This window comes from Phyllobates terribilis, unplaced genomic scaffold (genome assembly GCF_046119375.1).
Source record: "Phyllobates terribilis strain yellow unplaced genomic scaffold, ASM4611937v1 Scaffold_2__4_contigs__length_985480577, whole genome shotgun sequence".
In the NCBI taxonomy this organism is placed as follows: Eukaryota; Metazoa; Chordata; class Amphibia; order Anura; family Dendrobatidae; genus Phyllobates; species Phyllobates terribilis.
In genome coordinates, this window is record NW_027362762.1 from 823,354,451 (window position 1) to 823,369,700 (window position 15,250).

Here is a 15,250-nt window from a genome sequence, read left to right on the forward strand (position 1 = left end):
CCACTGGTTTGACCGCCCTGGGCACGGACCGGGTCACAGCCACGGAGGACTACAACCCCCAGCGATCCGGCTCCGAGTATCCCCCTGCACAGCACAGGCCCAGGGGGCGCGTCACTGACATACAGAATATTTATTGGTTGTAGATATAAAAGTTTCTCACCTCCTCTGCAGCATCTTGTGAGCTGGTGAAGGAGAAAATGGTTGATGCGAAAAGAAAAACGAAGTAATTCTTCATGGTGAGACCTGTTGAAGACATTACAATAGAAATGAAATGTGAATAACAATCATGAATACATAATATTCTCTCATCATAACATAGGATAAGGTGATGATTTTGGTAGTAGTATCTAGTACTATAAGCCACTGTTTAAATACGGGGCCGTCACTACTCTTGGAGGACATTGGCGCTGAACCTGTAATAACTATATTAGGGAGGGCTTTATAGTGGAGTTTCCAGCACATTTGAGGAAATAATAATAATGTGACCAAGGCCTACCACTTTAATGATTTATTGATGTTATATAGCTCGGATATACCTTGGACTTTGCCTTATGAACCTATGGCGGTGCCCTCCATCTATATGTTTTACCAGAAACTTTCTTGCCTCATAATAATAAAAATGTATATAAAACTTTTTATCAGAATATGTAAGGCTTATAGATCACAGTGATTTCCAGTTTTTTTTTAATCAATCAATTTAATGTATGATACAGAGATCTCATTAAATTGATTAAAAAAGTCACATTATCTGTACATTGAAAATACAATATCTTGTTTCATCCAATGTAAGGAAACAATGGCTGCTCACATTTGATAACCCCCTCTGCTTATTGCTTTTCCCAGTTACTTCTTTTTATATAATCATCAGCTCCATGTTTCAGTAAGAAACTGGTCATACACACAAGAGGAAAGATGGACAAACCTGCTTCCTATATTTTCCCACTGACAGATGTCAAGGGAGGAGAGATTGGGAATGGTGGGTTTCAATTGCCTTCTCTTCTATAGATGTTCAATCAGGAAAAACTGAAAAAAGTCCTTTGTGTTAGCTATGATACCATGATGCTCAGCATATAGTAGGACATTAGTGAAGACCATTCAATACCTCCTTCCAGGGCCCTTGAGAACACCAACCTTGAAATACTGTAGTCTTGGGATGAATATTGATAACCAAGCCAACAGCTGTTTTTCCTGACCTACATTAAAAATGCATGCCCATCCAAGTCTGGGGAGAGGGGATTATTCCAATGTCAATCAACTCTGGTAGTGACTTATATCCTAAGAAAACAAAGGACTGGGCAAGTTGAAATCCAGCATTCCCACCAATCTGTCTTTCCTCCGACATTTATTTTTGAAGAAAGGTTGGGGGACCTCCAAACACATGAAATACATAACTGATCCAACCAGAATCAGGAGAAGAATATATGATTGAGTAGTGAGCCCACAATGACATGCACAAAGGGTAACTAACTCCAATAAGTGGATATAGAAAGACAGCTTTCTTCCTTCTTGAGAAGAGCTACACTTTTTCCTAGAAGTACTGCCTGGCCTATAAGTCTCTCCTCGCAAGCTAGAGGTCTACAAAAGGAGAAAGCGTACTCATTAGACGTCTGGTAAAGACCGTTAACCGAGCCTACTACTACTCTGTGATGCATTGTATGGGGCTAGAAACCCCATACTGTCTGTGGATGAGTATCTTTTCCCTCTGGTTTGGTTAAATATGTTAAGTCCTATGGCAAGGCTCTTTAAAGAGTCAGACATTGACTGTTAAGATACAGGAGCTTCTCACAAAATTAGAATATCATCGAAAAGTTAATTTATTTCAGTTCTTCAATACAAAAAGTGAAACTCATATATTATATAGTCATTACAAACAGAGTGATCTATTTCACGTGTTTATTTCGGTTAATGTTGATGATTATGGCTTACAGCCAATGAAAACACAAAAGTTATTATCTCAGTAAATTAAAATACTTTATAACAACAGCTTTTAAAAAAAAATTAAAATCTGAAATGTTGGCCTACTGAAATGTATGTTCAGTAAATGCGCTCAATACTTGGTCGGGGCTCCTTTTGCATCAATTACTGCATCAATGCGGCGTGGCATGGAGGCGATCAGCCTGTGGCACTGCTGAGGTGTTATGGAAGCCCAGGTTGCTTTGATAGCAGCCTTCAGCTCGTCTACATTGTTGGGTCTGGTGTCTCTCCTCTTCCTCTTGACAATACCCCATATATTCTCTATGGGGTTAAGGTCAGGCGAGTTTGCTGGCCAATCAAGCACAGTGATACTGTTGTTTTTAAACCAGGTATTGGTACTTTTGGCAGTGTGGACAGGTGCCAAGTCCTGCTGGAGAATGAAATTTCCATCTCCAAAAAGCTTGTCGGCAGATGGAAGCATGAAGTGCTCTAAAATTTCCTGGTAGACGGCTGCGCTGACTTTGGTCTTGATAATACACGGTGGACCTACACCAGCAGATGACATGGCTCCCCAAACCATCACTGATTGTGGAAACCTCACTCTAGACCTCAAGCAGCTTGGATTGTGGCCTCTCCACTCTTCCTCCAGACTCTGGGACCTTGATTTCCAAATGAAATGCAAAATTTACTTTCATCTGAAAACAACATTTTGGACCACTGAGCAACAGTCCAGGTCTTTTTCTCCTTGGCCCAGGTAAGACGCTTCTGGTGTTGTCTATTGGTCATGAGTGGCTTGACACAAGGAATGCGATACTTGTAGCCCATGTCCTGGATACGTCTGTGTGTGGTGGCTCTTGAACCAATGACTTCAGCAGCAGTCCACTCCTTGTGAATCTCCCCCAAATTTTTGAATGGCCTTTTCTTAACAATCCTTTCAAGGCTGCGGTTAACCCGGTTGCTTTTGCCCCTTTTTCTACCACACTTTTTCCTTCCACTCAACTTTCTATTAATATGCTTGGATACAGCAAGCTTCTTTAGCAATGACCTTTTGCGGCTTACCCTCCTTGTGGAGTGTTTCAATGACTGCCTTCTGGACATCTGTCAAGTCAGCCGTCTTCCCCATGATTGTGGAGCCTACTAAAACAGACTAAGTGACCCTTTTAAATGCTTCGGAAGCCTTTGCAGGTGTTTTTTGTTACTTATTCTAATTGAATGAGATAATGACCTTTGCGTTTTCATTGGTTGTAAGCCATAATCATAAACATTAACAGAAATAAACACTTGAAATAGATCACTCTGTAATGACTCTATATAATATATGAGTTTCACTTTTTGAATTGAAGAACTGAAATAAATTAACTTTTTGATGATATTCTAATTTTGTGAGAAGCTCCTGTAACTACCTACATTAGGTGGCACTAGAAAGCCAACTTTCTGATGGAGGAGAGCTTATTTGCATACATTTACCCATGGAGCATTGCTTGGCTTATAAATCTCACTAAGCCAGCCAGTGGTTTCCACAAGTAAAAACAGGACACTTTAGATCAGTGGTCCCCAATCTTTCCTACCTTGAGAGCCACCTTAAGTTCTAAGAGAGGGTCATGAGCCACATCAAGACTTCCCAGAGAAGTAAAATCCAGCTCTTGCCTCCCTCCTAGTGACACCCAGAGCTCCCATTTACTATATAATTATCTTATCCCGTCTGTCTGTCTGTCTTTATGTCTGTCTGTCCTGGAAATTCCGGGTCGCTGATTGGTCCGGCCGCGGCCAATCAGCGATGCGGCATTTCTGAAAAACATGGCGGCCGTTAGCGGCTCATGTGCGGCACGGAGGTCAGCGGCGATGCAGCCAGCTACTCGCAGCATAAGTCCCCCGACCGCAGGCGCCGCTGACCTACATGCGGCTATCGTCGGGAGATCAGCGGCTACGGCCGCTTATCTCTCGAGGACAAGTGTGACGCCCCTCCCCTCCCCTCCTCTCCCCTCCCGTCCCTCCCCCCGCTCGATCAGGACCCCGGCACCCGGCGTCATACTTACCCCTCCCCTCCCCTCCTCTCCCCTCCCCTCCTCCCGTCCCTCCCCCCGCTCGATCAGGACCCCGGCACCCGGTGTCATACTTACCCCTCCCCTCCTCTCCTCTCCCCTCTCCTCTCCTCCCATCCCTCCCCCCGCTTGATCAGGACCCCGGCACCCGGCGTCATACTTACCCCTCCCCTCCTCTCCCCTCCCCTCTCCTCTCCTCCCGTCCCTCCCCTCTCCTCCCGTCCCTCCCCCCGCTCGATCAGGACCCCGGAACCGGCATCATACTTACCCCTCCCCGTGCCTCCGCAGCAGCTCCTGTGTCTTCCGCTGATGCTCTGTGACGTCTCAGGTCAGAGGGCGCGGTGACGTCTTTACACCGCGCTCTCTCCTGACCGGTCACAGCGCACAGCGTCAACATGCCGGCTACGCTGGAGTCCAGAGAAGCAGCTGAGAAGGGAGGTGAGTATTGGATTTTTTTTTTTGTATGGGGCCATAGGGGACCTGCATGGGGCACTATGGGGGGATGGATATACAGGGGATATGACTTCCTGCATGGGGCATTATATGGGGGTTGAGGTGACATCCTACATGGGGCATTATATGGGGGGGGAGAGGTGACATCCTACATGGGGCATTATATGGGGGAGAGGTGACATCCTGCATGGTGCATTATATGGGGGGAGAGGTCACATCCTACATGGGGCATTATATGGGGTGAGAGGTCACATCCTACATGGGGCATTATATGGGGGGAGAGGTGACATCCTGCATTGGGCATTATATGGGGGGAGAGGTCACATCCTGCATGGGGCATTATATGGGGGGAGAGGTCACATCCTACATGGGGCATTATATGGGGGAGAGGTGACATCCTGCATGGGGCATTATATACGGGGGATGTGACTTCCTGCATGGGGTATTATATACGGGGGATGTGACTACCTGCATGGGGCATTATATGCGGGGGATGTGACATCCTGCATGGGGTATTATATACGGGGGATGTGACTTCCTGCATGGGGTATTATATACGGGGGATGTGACTTCCTGCATGGGGCATTATATGCGGGGGATGTGACATCCTGCATGGGGTATTATATACGGGGGATGTGACTTCCTGCATGGGGCATTATAAAGGAGGGTCGGGAGACATGCTAGAATACCCGATGCGTTAGAATCGGGCCATCATCTAGTTAATAGTATAATGACAGCAAAAGCTGTCACACCAAAGCAGTATATTTACATCTAGGGGTGCCCAGTGCCCATCTTACCCCAATTCGATATTTTCTCGTCAAGCTCTCCTACCACACTATTACTTCCAGATTCACTCACCCTCAAGCTGGAGATTGAATGATACCTCCAGTTAAACATCCAGATCTGCTCTTTTATGCGAGGCTACTCACAAAAGTCACCCTATGGAGACCTGGTCTTCATACCTGTTTGCAAGATCTGATGCTAATGCACAATACTGGCAGACAGTCTCGAGCCACATGTGGCTCCACAGGCTGTGGACCCCTGCTCTAGATAATAAAATTAAGATACAACTGTCAGTTTGGATGGTAGAAAAGAACAATGCTGCACCTTTACAGATTGTAATGGTCTTAAAATTTCTAAGTAATTGCATCTATAGGTTAGCACCGCTCTCCTGCCTCAAAGCCCACCAAGTTTCTTCCAAATTCTTTTTAATGTAGACTTCCATTACATAAATTTATACTGTAGGGAGAATACAAAACAGTATGACAATATCAATTTCTTAAGAATGGAATTAAGATATCATTTTTGAAGACTGTTCCCCAAGTTTAGAACTTTTCATCTGTTATACATGGGTAATGAAATTAGTGTGGACTGCTGGCAGCTATACAGAGGTGAAAAGAAAGATGTATTGATCTTGTGCTTTCCTGCTGGAAATGAGTAAACAGCCAGAAAACAACAGAACAAATAGATTAAAAGTGAAACCTATACTGTGTTGGATACAAGAATACGAATACTCCATAGACAATGACTTACAGATGTAATCGTTTTGTGGGTTCCGCTAAATAATGGATCTGATCAATATTCTTATTTTTTATCTACAAACTTGTGAAACCATTAGATCCTCCTATAAGTTGTCAGGTTTCTGTTTTGTGAGAGAGCCAGAAAATAAATTGGTGAGACATTTATAGTAGAACAAATAAAGGTTGCCAATGCAGCAAGCAAGAGGCGGCACCGAGAGATTGCAGCAGAGTATTCTGCTACTTTTAAATGGGTTTTCCACTACATTTATATCGATGACCTATTGTTAGGATAGATCATCAATATAAGATCGTGGGGGTCTGATACCTGGAACCCCCACTGGTTAGCTGTTATCATCTATGGCGGCTGGATGTAAACAGTGCAGAGAGAAGAACAGCACAGCTCCACTATGCCATTTTGTGGCCACTGTCGGATACTGCAGCTTAGCTACTATTGAGATTTAAAAGTGGATCTGAAGTGTCTGGCAGCAGCCTCTATACAATATACTCTATATAGGGGGCAATGTTGGGGCTCACACTGTATAGGGGGCTATGTGGGGCTGTATAGGGGGTTATGTGGTGGCTCATACTGTATATAGAAAGGCTATGTGAGGGCTCATATTTTATATAGAGAGGATATGTGGGTGCTCACACTATATATAGGGGCTATGTGGGTGCTCACACTATATATAGGGGCTATGTGGGGCTCATATTGAATATAGGGGATTATGTGGGGGCTCACTGTATGTGGGGGGCTCATACTTTTTATAGGGATACTGTGTGGGGGCTCATACTATATAGAGAGAGTCTTTTGGAGGGCTCATACTATATTTAGGGGGATTGTGTGTTGGTTCACACTGTATATTGGGGGGCTATGTGGGGGCTCATATTGTATATAAGGGGCTATGTGAGGGCTCATACAGTATATAGGGGACTGTGTTGGAGCTCATACTGTATATAGAGAGGCTATGTGAGAACTCAAACTGTATGTAGGGGGCTGTGTGTGGGATCATACTGTATATAGGGGCTGTGTGTGGGCTCACAGATTACATAGGGGGTGTCAGCATACTTTATTATGCTCAATATTAAGTGATACAATTAATATATAATAATTATAATTAATATGTTAATAATTAATAGTGTATAAAGGGTAACTGTGAGCTCACACTGTACACAGGGGACTATGTGTGGGCTTCTACTGTATATAGTGACTCATACTCTATATAGGGGGACTGTGTGGGAACCCATACTGTATATAGGGGCCAAGTGAGGCCCCATACTGTGTATAGGCGGCTATGTGGGGGCTCATAGTGTATACAGGGGCTATGTGGGGGCTCATACTGTATATAGAGGGGCAATGTGAGGGCTCATACTATATGTAGGGGGCTGTGTGGGATTATATTGTATATAAGGGGCTGTGTGGGCTCATGGGTTATATAGCGGGGTGTCAGCATACTTAATTCTGCTCAATATTAAGTGATATAATTATTATTTTATATTAATATTAATTGTAATTAATATGTTAATATTAATATTGAGCATAATTAATTTCAGCCTACTTGTTCGTCCTCCACAACAGTCACGGTCTCTCATGTGGCCCCTTGGGAAAATGAATTGCCCAACCCTGTTCTACACAGTAGCTGCAGAGGTGAGAACTGTCTATCATTACATGTCTCATACAGGAGAAAGCCTGCTCTAAGCTTATCTAGGTGTGTGTTCTGTTTTCAAGCACAAGCCCCCAGAGAAGAATCTCTGCTAAAGCCCTTTTGGACTTATCGGAAATTATAACATAAACGTTCCAAGCTAATACCTCTGCAACGGGGATGAGAAATTAAAAAAATAAAAACTTAGTTTTACTCAGCTCTGTAATCACTATTCCCTCGTATGGCCAATTTAACATGCGAAAACTGGTGAAAGCTCCTCCTTCAAGGCAAACCATACTTTCGCACAGATTTTTTTTCTTTTTTGCACATGTATGAATGTGGCCTTAGGGATAGCAGCAAGCAAAGGCTTGGGGTGCACACAAGTCTCCACAATGTAGACAGGGAAGAAAGCATGTTGAGTCTTAGGGAGGTCAGGAAAAACAAGCTATAGAAAAGAAGGAAAGCACTATAAGAGGAAATAAAACCAATGTAGAAGCTGTGCTGATAAGCTAATTAAAACAGCAGCCCTTGGATACAAAGACCTGTCATTCAGCCTATTTTACTGTAAAACCACAGAAACCTCACATCCAGCCTACATTACTGGAATGGGCTCTCCCACAGCATAAAAATCTGAAACTCCTATCTGGATGCAAATTGCATAACAGGGGCTCTGAAAATGAAAGAAGAGGAGCAGGCTGGGGGTCTGCAAAGGAATGACGACTGCAGTCTGAAACCAATAACATATGTACAAGCCATTTTTTTCAATGTCAACATGTCCATAGCTGTTACGTCAGTCACATGCTTTGACTAAAAGACACCGTTTCCTTTACATATTTTTTTATACTTGACTTTTGCATCTAAATGAGCTGTAAAAATGAGAAAACTATTTTAGCTTAGGATAGAGACAATACATGACAATGTTATATAGGTAGAGAATAAAGAGCGCCTTTGTAAATGGAGTGCGGGGTGGAGGTTGTTTGTAATTCTAGTGGATGGGGGCAGAAGGTTATTCAGAGCTTTGTAGTCACAAGCTAAAAATATGTAGAGAGTCCCCAGCGCTTGTTCCAACCACATTTTCTGATCACTCAGGGGTAAACTCCAATGCATTATAGAACAACTGACAAAAAGACATTTTTGAGCGATTAGACGATCTGCGTCAGAGTCACAGATAGGTCACATTTATGCAAGAATGTAAAAACCACTAGAGGCGTAACGAACTTTCACCTCTGTCTCTTAATTCTTAGTTTCATAGGTTGGCAAGTGTTTCACTTTTTGGGGCTTAAAAAATGAGAATATTTTGTAGAATTAAATTCAGATAGTTTACCATTTCTTGCAAATTAGTTATTCCATCATATGCAATCTCCTCCTTAAGGATCCATATGTTTTACATTAACAGAATTATTTGAGCAACAATTTTCCAAATTAAATCTCATTGCTGCTTTTACAAGAGTGAGTGAGCTCAAAGAAGAGTAATGTAGCTCTGGAAAATGCATGCCGTGTTATTAGTATACAGTGGGGAAAATAAGTATTTGATACGCTGCCGATTTTGCCACCTACAGAGAATGGAGAGGTCTGTAATTTTTATCGTAGGTACACTTCAACTGTGAGAGACAGAATCTAAAAATAAAAAACAAAAAATTACACTGTATGATTTTTAAATAATTAAACTGCATTTTATTGCATAAAATAAGTATTTGTCACCTACCAACCATCAAGAATTCTGGCTCTCACAGATCTGTTAGTGGAGAGTATGAGGGCTTCTTAAAGAAAAACTCATTACCTGAATTAATTGCACCTTTTGAACTCGCTACCTATATAAAAGACAACTGTCCACACACTCAATCAATCACATTCCAACCTCTCCACCATGGCCAAAACCAAAGAGCTGTCTGAGGACACCAGGGACAACATTGTAGACCTGCACAAGGCTGGGATGGTCTACAGGACAATAGGCAAGCAGCTTGTTGAGAAGGCAAAAATTGTTGGCGCAATTATTAGAAAGTGGAAGAAACACAAGATGACTATCAATCTTCCTCGGTCTGGGGCTCCATGGAAGTTCTCGCCTTGTGGCGTAAGGATAATTCTGAGAAAGGTCAGGAATCAGCCCAGAACTACACGGGATGACCTGGTCAATGACCTGAAGAGAACAGTCTGTATATAAAGGTTCCAGTGGTCTCCACCAGAACTGATAGTGATAACATCCAGTTCTTCGATCATCTCACAACTGAGTTCAGTGATTGGCTGCGGTAGTCAGGTGACTGGAACAGGGCGCCGTTGCTTCTGGTGGTATGACCAGAACTCTAAACTCTGCAGCCAATCACTGGTCTTAGTGGCTAGCAGCCAAAAATTCCTGAACACTCTATAAAAACATTTTAGTTCCTTTGTCATTAGTTCACAGTAAATGCTGCTTATTATGAGCATAAACAATATATAATTTATAAACTTCATTGTTCATTATAGTTTTTCAATGTGTCTGTAAAATATGTTGTCTGTCTGTGATTTTTGTATAAGTTGTCAAAGGAAGTTCAAAGTCAAGTCCTAGGTTTGTAGAATGAGACATTATCGCTTCCAGTCCTGTGGGTTATCACCGAAACTCTGGCACCGGAGACGGGTTACAACTGGTGAGTATTGATTTATTTGGTATTTTATAACATTACTTATTTTTGGCAGTGAGTAATAAGGTTACCTGTTACACACCTGCCCCGGTCCATTCGATTTTCTTGTGCTCCTCATCGGACTTTGCAAGTAGCCCGGCATGCACCCGTGTGTTTTATTTCCTAGGCCTATATAAGGCCTCCCGAGACACATACCTGTGTCTTGGTATTGTATTAAGACTTTCAAGTAACTCTCTTAATTTGTCTGTGCACAGTTCCTGTACACAGTTTCCAGGCCGTGTCCTGGTCGCCTGTGGTTTCTATTCCCTGAGTTACTTGTCTGCAGCTTCCAGTAATCCTGCTACCTGTCAGTGGTTTTCAGGACTTCACCTGTTTGTCTGAGGCTTCCAGTAACCCTGCTGCCTGTCAGTGGTCTTCAGGACTTCACTTGTCTGTGGCTTCCAGGAAACTTGCTGTCAGTGTTGTTCTGGACTTCACTTGTTTCTCTGTGTCCAGTATTCCAGTGACCTTGCTACCTGTCAATGGAGGACTTCACCTGTTTGTCTGCAGTTTCCAATAACCCTGCTACCTGCCAGTGATCTTCAGGGCTTTACCTTTTTGCCTGTGGCTTCCAATAACCTTGCTACCTGTCAGTGATTAACAGGACTTTACCTGTTTCCATGAGGCTTCCATGATATTTAGACTTTCTAGTTAGTCCAGAGATCTGTCTGCTACCTGTTCCAAGTCTTCTAGAACCTCTGTTGTGTTTCCGATGATTTTCGGGACATCTCCTAGCTGCCTGTGGCTTACATGGTATTTAGACTTTCTTATTACTCCAGAGTTTTGTCCTCTTAAGACTTTCAGGTTGCCTCTACGTGTCTGCCTGCGGCTTCCAGGAAGTTTCCTTTCTTCTTGTGGCTTCCAGGACCCCTTGAAGACTTTTACTTTGCCTCCAGTAACTCTGCTATTTGCTACAATGACACCCGTGGTCCATGTGCCTACCAAGACCTTGGGCTTAGATGATTCACCTTACCTAGTGTGCCCGCTTTCTGTAACATTACTCGTGTACATTTCTGGAGATACTGGGGGGGAGGTTTGCCCCAGTCTCTCTACTGTAGACAACAATATACTTGGAATCTTGTTGGAATAATGCTTATTATTGTATATATTGCATCAACTACTGTGAAGACACGTGGTCTCTCGTGGGCGTAATACTACTCAGACAACACAGGGTGAGAGTAAAACAGTGTGGTAATACTTTATTGAACCACCAAACAGACAATAACATATAGAACAGTCCCAGCAAATAGACAACATGGTGCAAGTTACAGAGTCTCACCCTTCCACTGGCCCGCCGGGAATAGAGCAGTGAGGCATGTGGCCAGGTGACCTGATTGTCCCAACCTGGATTTCCTCATAACGTCACTGAGAGTTCAGTGATAGTCAATGGAGCAGATCTGTATTCCTCTTGATGGAGCATGTGTCCTGGTTGCTGTGCTAAAGAGTATCTCTTGGCTGTCTCTTTGTAAAGTCTCCTTGATACAGAGCTATATGCCCCTTAAATAGTTCACAATTGTCCTTTCAAGCACACATCCACAGGTCAAGGATAAGGGATGATGATATTATTCCACAGGGCTCGAGTATCCACAGCTTATCCCCCAAGGTTGACTGGCAAACACCCTACAATGGTATTTAACATATCTAGCAAACATCCATTGTTCAAGGATCCTGAGTCGCTGTTTTGCAAAAGTAGCAGACGATACCTTGTAGGAGCTGATATAAGATGTAAATAACAGCCATTCATCAATTACCAAATGTCAACTCAAGTGATCAACATTCAGGATTATTCAAACAATAGTCTGTGTTGATCAACCAAAGAAGAACAAAAATTCAAAAGTCAACATAAAAATAAAGGTGTATGGCTCCTGGCCTACTGATTTATACATCTGGATAATTAAGAAGAAATTCTGTGTTGTCACAACTATTGTTTGCTACTGTTATTAGTACATGAGTTTCTGTCTCAAGCAATAGTGTTATTTTGCCAACAATACATTGTAAAAAGAGCACATTTTACTTTTACTTTGCAAGCTGTCATACAAGATGCTAAGATCCTAAGCTATAAGAAATACCAGTTGTAAGGTGTGTTATCTTTGTTCCTGAATAAATATATTTTCACTGTTGAATGACTGTATAGAGATTAATCCGCTGCCAACAAATCTTCCTCTTAAAACTCTGAGGTTCTGGTATTTTCCAGAATAGTGCTGCTGAATGTTCTGTTATTGCCATTAAAATAATAGTAATACTTCAAACATCAGAGAAAAGTGTAACTATGAACAGAACACTACCTCATGGAAAGTAAGCCAAAAAGGCTGTCACTTTAGAAAGTGTTGGCAACACTGGCACGGTCCCTCCTACTTTAATAGAAAATTCCTGATCTACTTAGGACAAAGATTGAGTGACACCCTCCACCAAAAAGCCATGGCAAGAGAATCACACAGACTCTCTTGAATTAAGAGATGTGCAAATCTGAAGCAGATTCATTTAAGATATGCCATTTCGTAATGACCACAATGGACGCAACCTCTGAGAAATTTCCTCATCCATAAAATAAAGGGGCCACAGCACTGCGTCACTTTGACAGTTTTCCTCGGCAAAAGGGCATTCTTTGCCACCCGCACCATCATGGCTCCATAGAAGTTAATATGGCCGGCATCAGTTCCTTGGTGGATTCCAGCGTTGCTCTGCAGGAAAAACTATGAAGATGTCACAGCACTGAATCAGCGATGTTATTCCTTAATTCTTAGGATTGGTCAGAGTTAGTGTTGAGCGAGCATGCTCGACACTGCTCGTTACTCGTCCGAGCATCTCACTACTCGGGATGTTCGGCGAGCACCGAGAATTTCTGGGTTACTCGGGCGGGAGCTCGGGTCTCCGCCCTGCACTTTTGGCGCTCTTTACAGAGCCAATGAACATGCAGGGATTGCCAGCCAGTCACTGTAATGCCGCAGCCATGTTGTTTGTGGGCATTACAGTGACTGGCTGGCCGCACAGCGTCACCTCGAGTATTTAAAACCGGGCGCCGCCATCTTGGACACAGTCGCCCGGGATCAGACAGTGTAGTGAGAGTGCTGCTGAGTTAGGGAGAGATATATAGTGCAAAATATGTAGTGTAGGGTCTCTAAAACCTGCCAAATCAAACAAACAGTCCTTCTCAGGACTAATATCCATCCCAGATATCAGGCAGGCTGTATAGGAGACGCAGTGGTTATACCAGCAAACGCTGCATTACAGTCCTGTGTGCTCCTGTTGGTCAAATTGCTAGACTTATCCCCCGGTCTCAGGGCCCAGGAAAAATTCTTTTTTTTTTTATCTAAATCCTGTATTTATTTATTTTTCCTCAGTCAGACTGTACAAATACACGTCTTATTATCCTTTTGGTATCCCCCCCCCAAAAAAAAAAAAATTGAGTGTGTCTGTGACTGTTCAGACACCAATATATCTGTTTAAAAGAGTCTGGTGTAGGCCAGAGAAATAGAACTGTGGTTTTGCAGTTCCACGGGTCAAATCTCTGTATTATCCTGCTTTTGGCATTTTTTGCCGTAAAAAAAAAACTGTAATAGTGTGTCCCTGACTGGTCTGACACCAATATATCTGTGTAAAAGAGTCTGGTGTAGGCCAGAGAAATAGAACTGTGGTTTTGCAGATCCACGGGTCAAATCTCTGTATTATCCTGCTTTTGGTATTTTTTGCCGTCAAAAAAACTGTAATAGTGTCTCCCTGACTGGTCAGACACCAATATATCTGTTTAAAAGAGTCTGGTGTAGGCCAGATAACTAGAACCATGGTTTTGCAGTTCCACGGGTCAAATCTCTGTATTATCCTGCTTTTGGCATTTTTTGCCGTCCAAAAAAACTGTAATAGTGTCTCCCTGACTGGTCAGACACCAATATATCTGTTTAAAATAGTCTGGTGTAGACCAGAGAAATAGAACTGTGGTTTTGCAGTTCCACAGGTCAAATCTCTGTATTATCCTGCTTTTGGTATTTTTTGCCGTCAAAAAAACTGTAATAGTGTCTCCCTGACTGGTCAGACACCAATATATCTGTTTAAAAGAGTCTGGTGTAGGCCAGATAACTAGAACCATGGTTTTGCAGTTCCACGGGTCAAATCTCTGTATTATCCTGCTTTTGGCATTTTTTGCCGTAAAAAAAAACTGTAATAGTGTCTCCCTGACTGGTCAGACACCAATATATCTGTTTAAAATAGTCTGGTGTAGACCAGAGAAATAGAACTGTGGTTTTGCAGTTCCACAGGTCAAATCTCTGTATTATCCTGCTTTTGGCATTTTTTGCCGTAAAAAAAAACAGTAATAGTGTCTCCCTGACTGGTCAGACACCAATATATCTGTTTAAAAGAGTCTGGTGTAGGCCAGAGAAATAGAACTGTGGTTTTGCAGTTCAACGGGTCAAATCTCTGTATTATCCTGCTTTTGGCATTTTTTGCCGTAAAAAAAAACTGTAATAGTGTCTCCCTGACTGTTCAGACCCCAATATATCTGTTTAAAAGAGTCTGGTGTAGGCCAGAGAAATAGAACTGTGGTTTTGCAGTTCCACGGGTCAAATCTGTGTATTATCCGCCTTTTGGCAATTTTTGCCATAAAAAAAACAGTAATAGTGTCTCCCTGACTGGTCAGACACCAATATATCTGTTTAAAAGAGTCTGGTGTAGGCCAGATAACTAGAACCATGGTTTTGCAGTTCCACGGGTCAAATCTCTGTATTATCCTGCTTTTGGCATTTTTTGCCGTAAAAAAAAACAGTAATAATGTCTCCCTGACTGGTCAGACACCAATATATCTGTTTAAAAGAGTCTGGTGTAGGCCAGAGACATAGAACTGTGGTTTTCCTCTTCCACGGTTCTAATCTCCTTTTTATTACCCTTTTTCCATTGATAGTGCGAGTGTAAGCTATTTTACTTCAGTTACAATGGGCAAGGAGCGTGGCAAGGGACGTGGAACAGGACGTTCTGGTGATGGTGCGTGTAGAGGATGGGGCCGTGGCCATGGAGAAAATGTGCTACAACCAACA

General features: G+C 42.8%; 1 protein-coding gene across 2 annotated transcripts in view; it reads right to left on the reverse strand.

Annotated features, from left to right (window-relative positions):
• Positions 1-15,250, reverse strand: part of SERPINF1 (serpin family F member 1) — a 128,250-nt gene that overhangs the window by 62,211 nt on the left and 50,789 nt on the right. For both annotated transcript variants that reach the window (XM_073667690.1, XM_073667691.1), the window contains one exon: positions 161-243. In XM_073667690.1, the coding sequence (XP_073523791.1) occupies positions 161-235 (75 nt within the window). In that variant the 5' untranslated portion in view covers positions 236-243. The remainder of the gene's footprint in view (positions 1-160; positions 244-15,250) is intronic.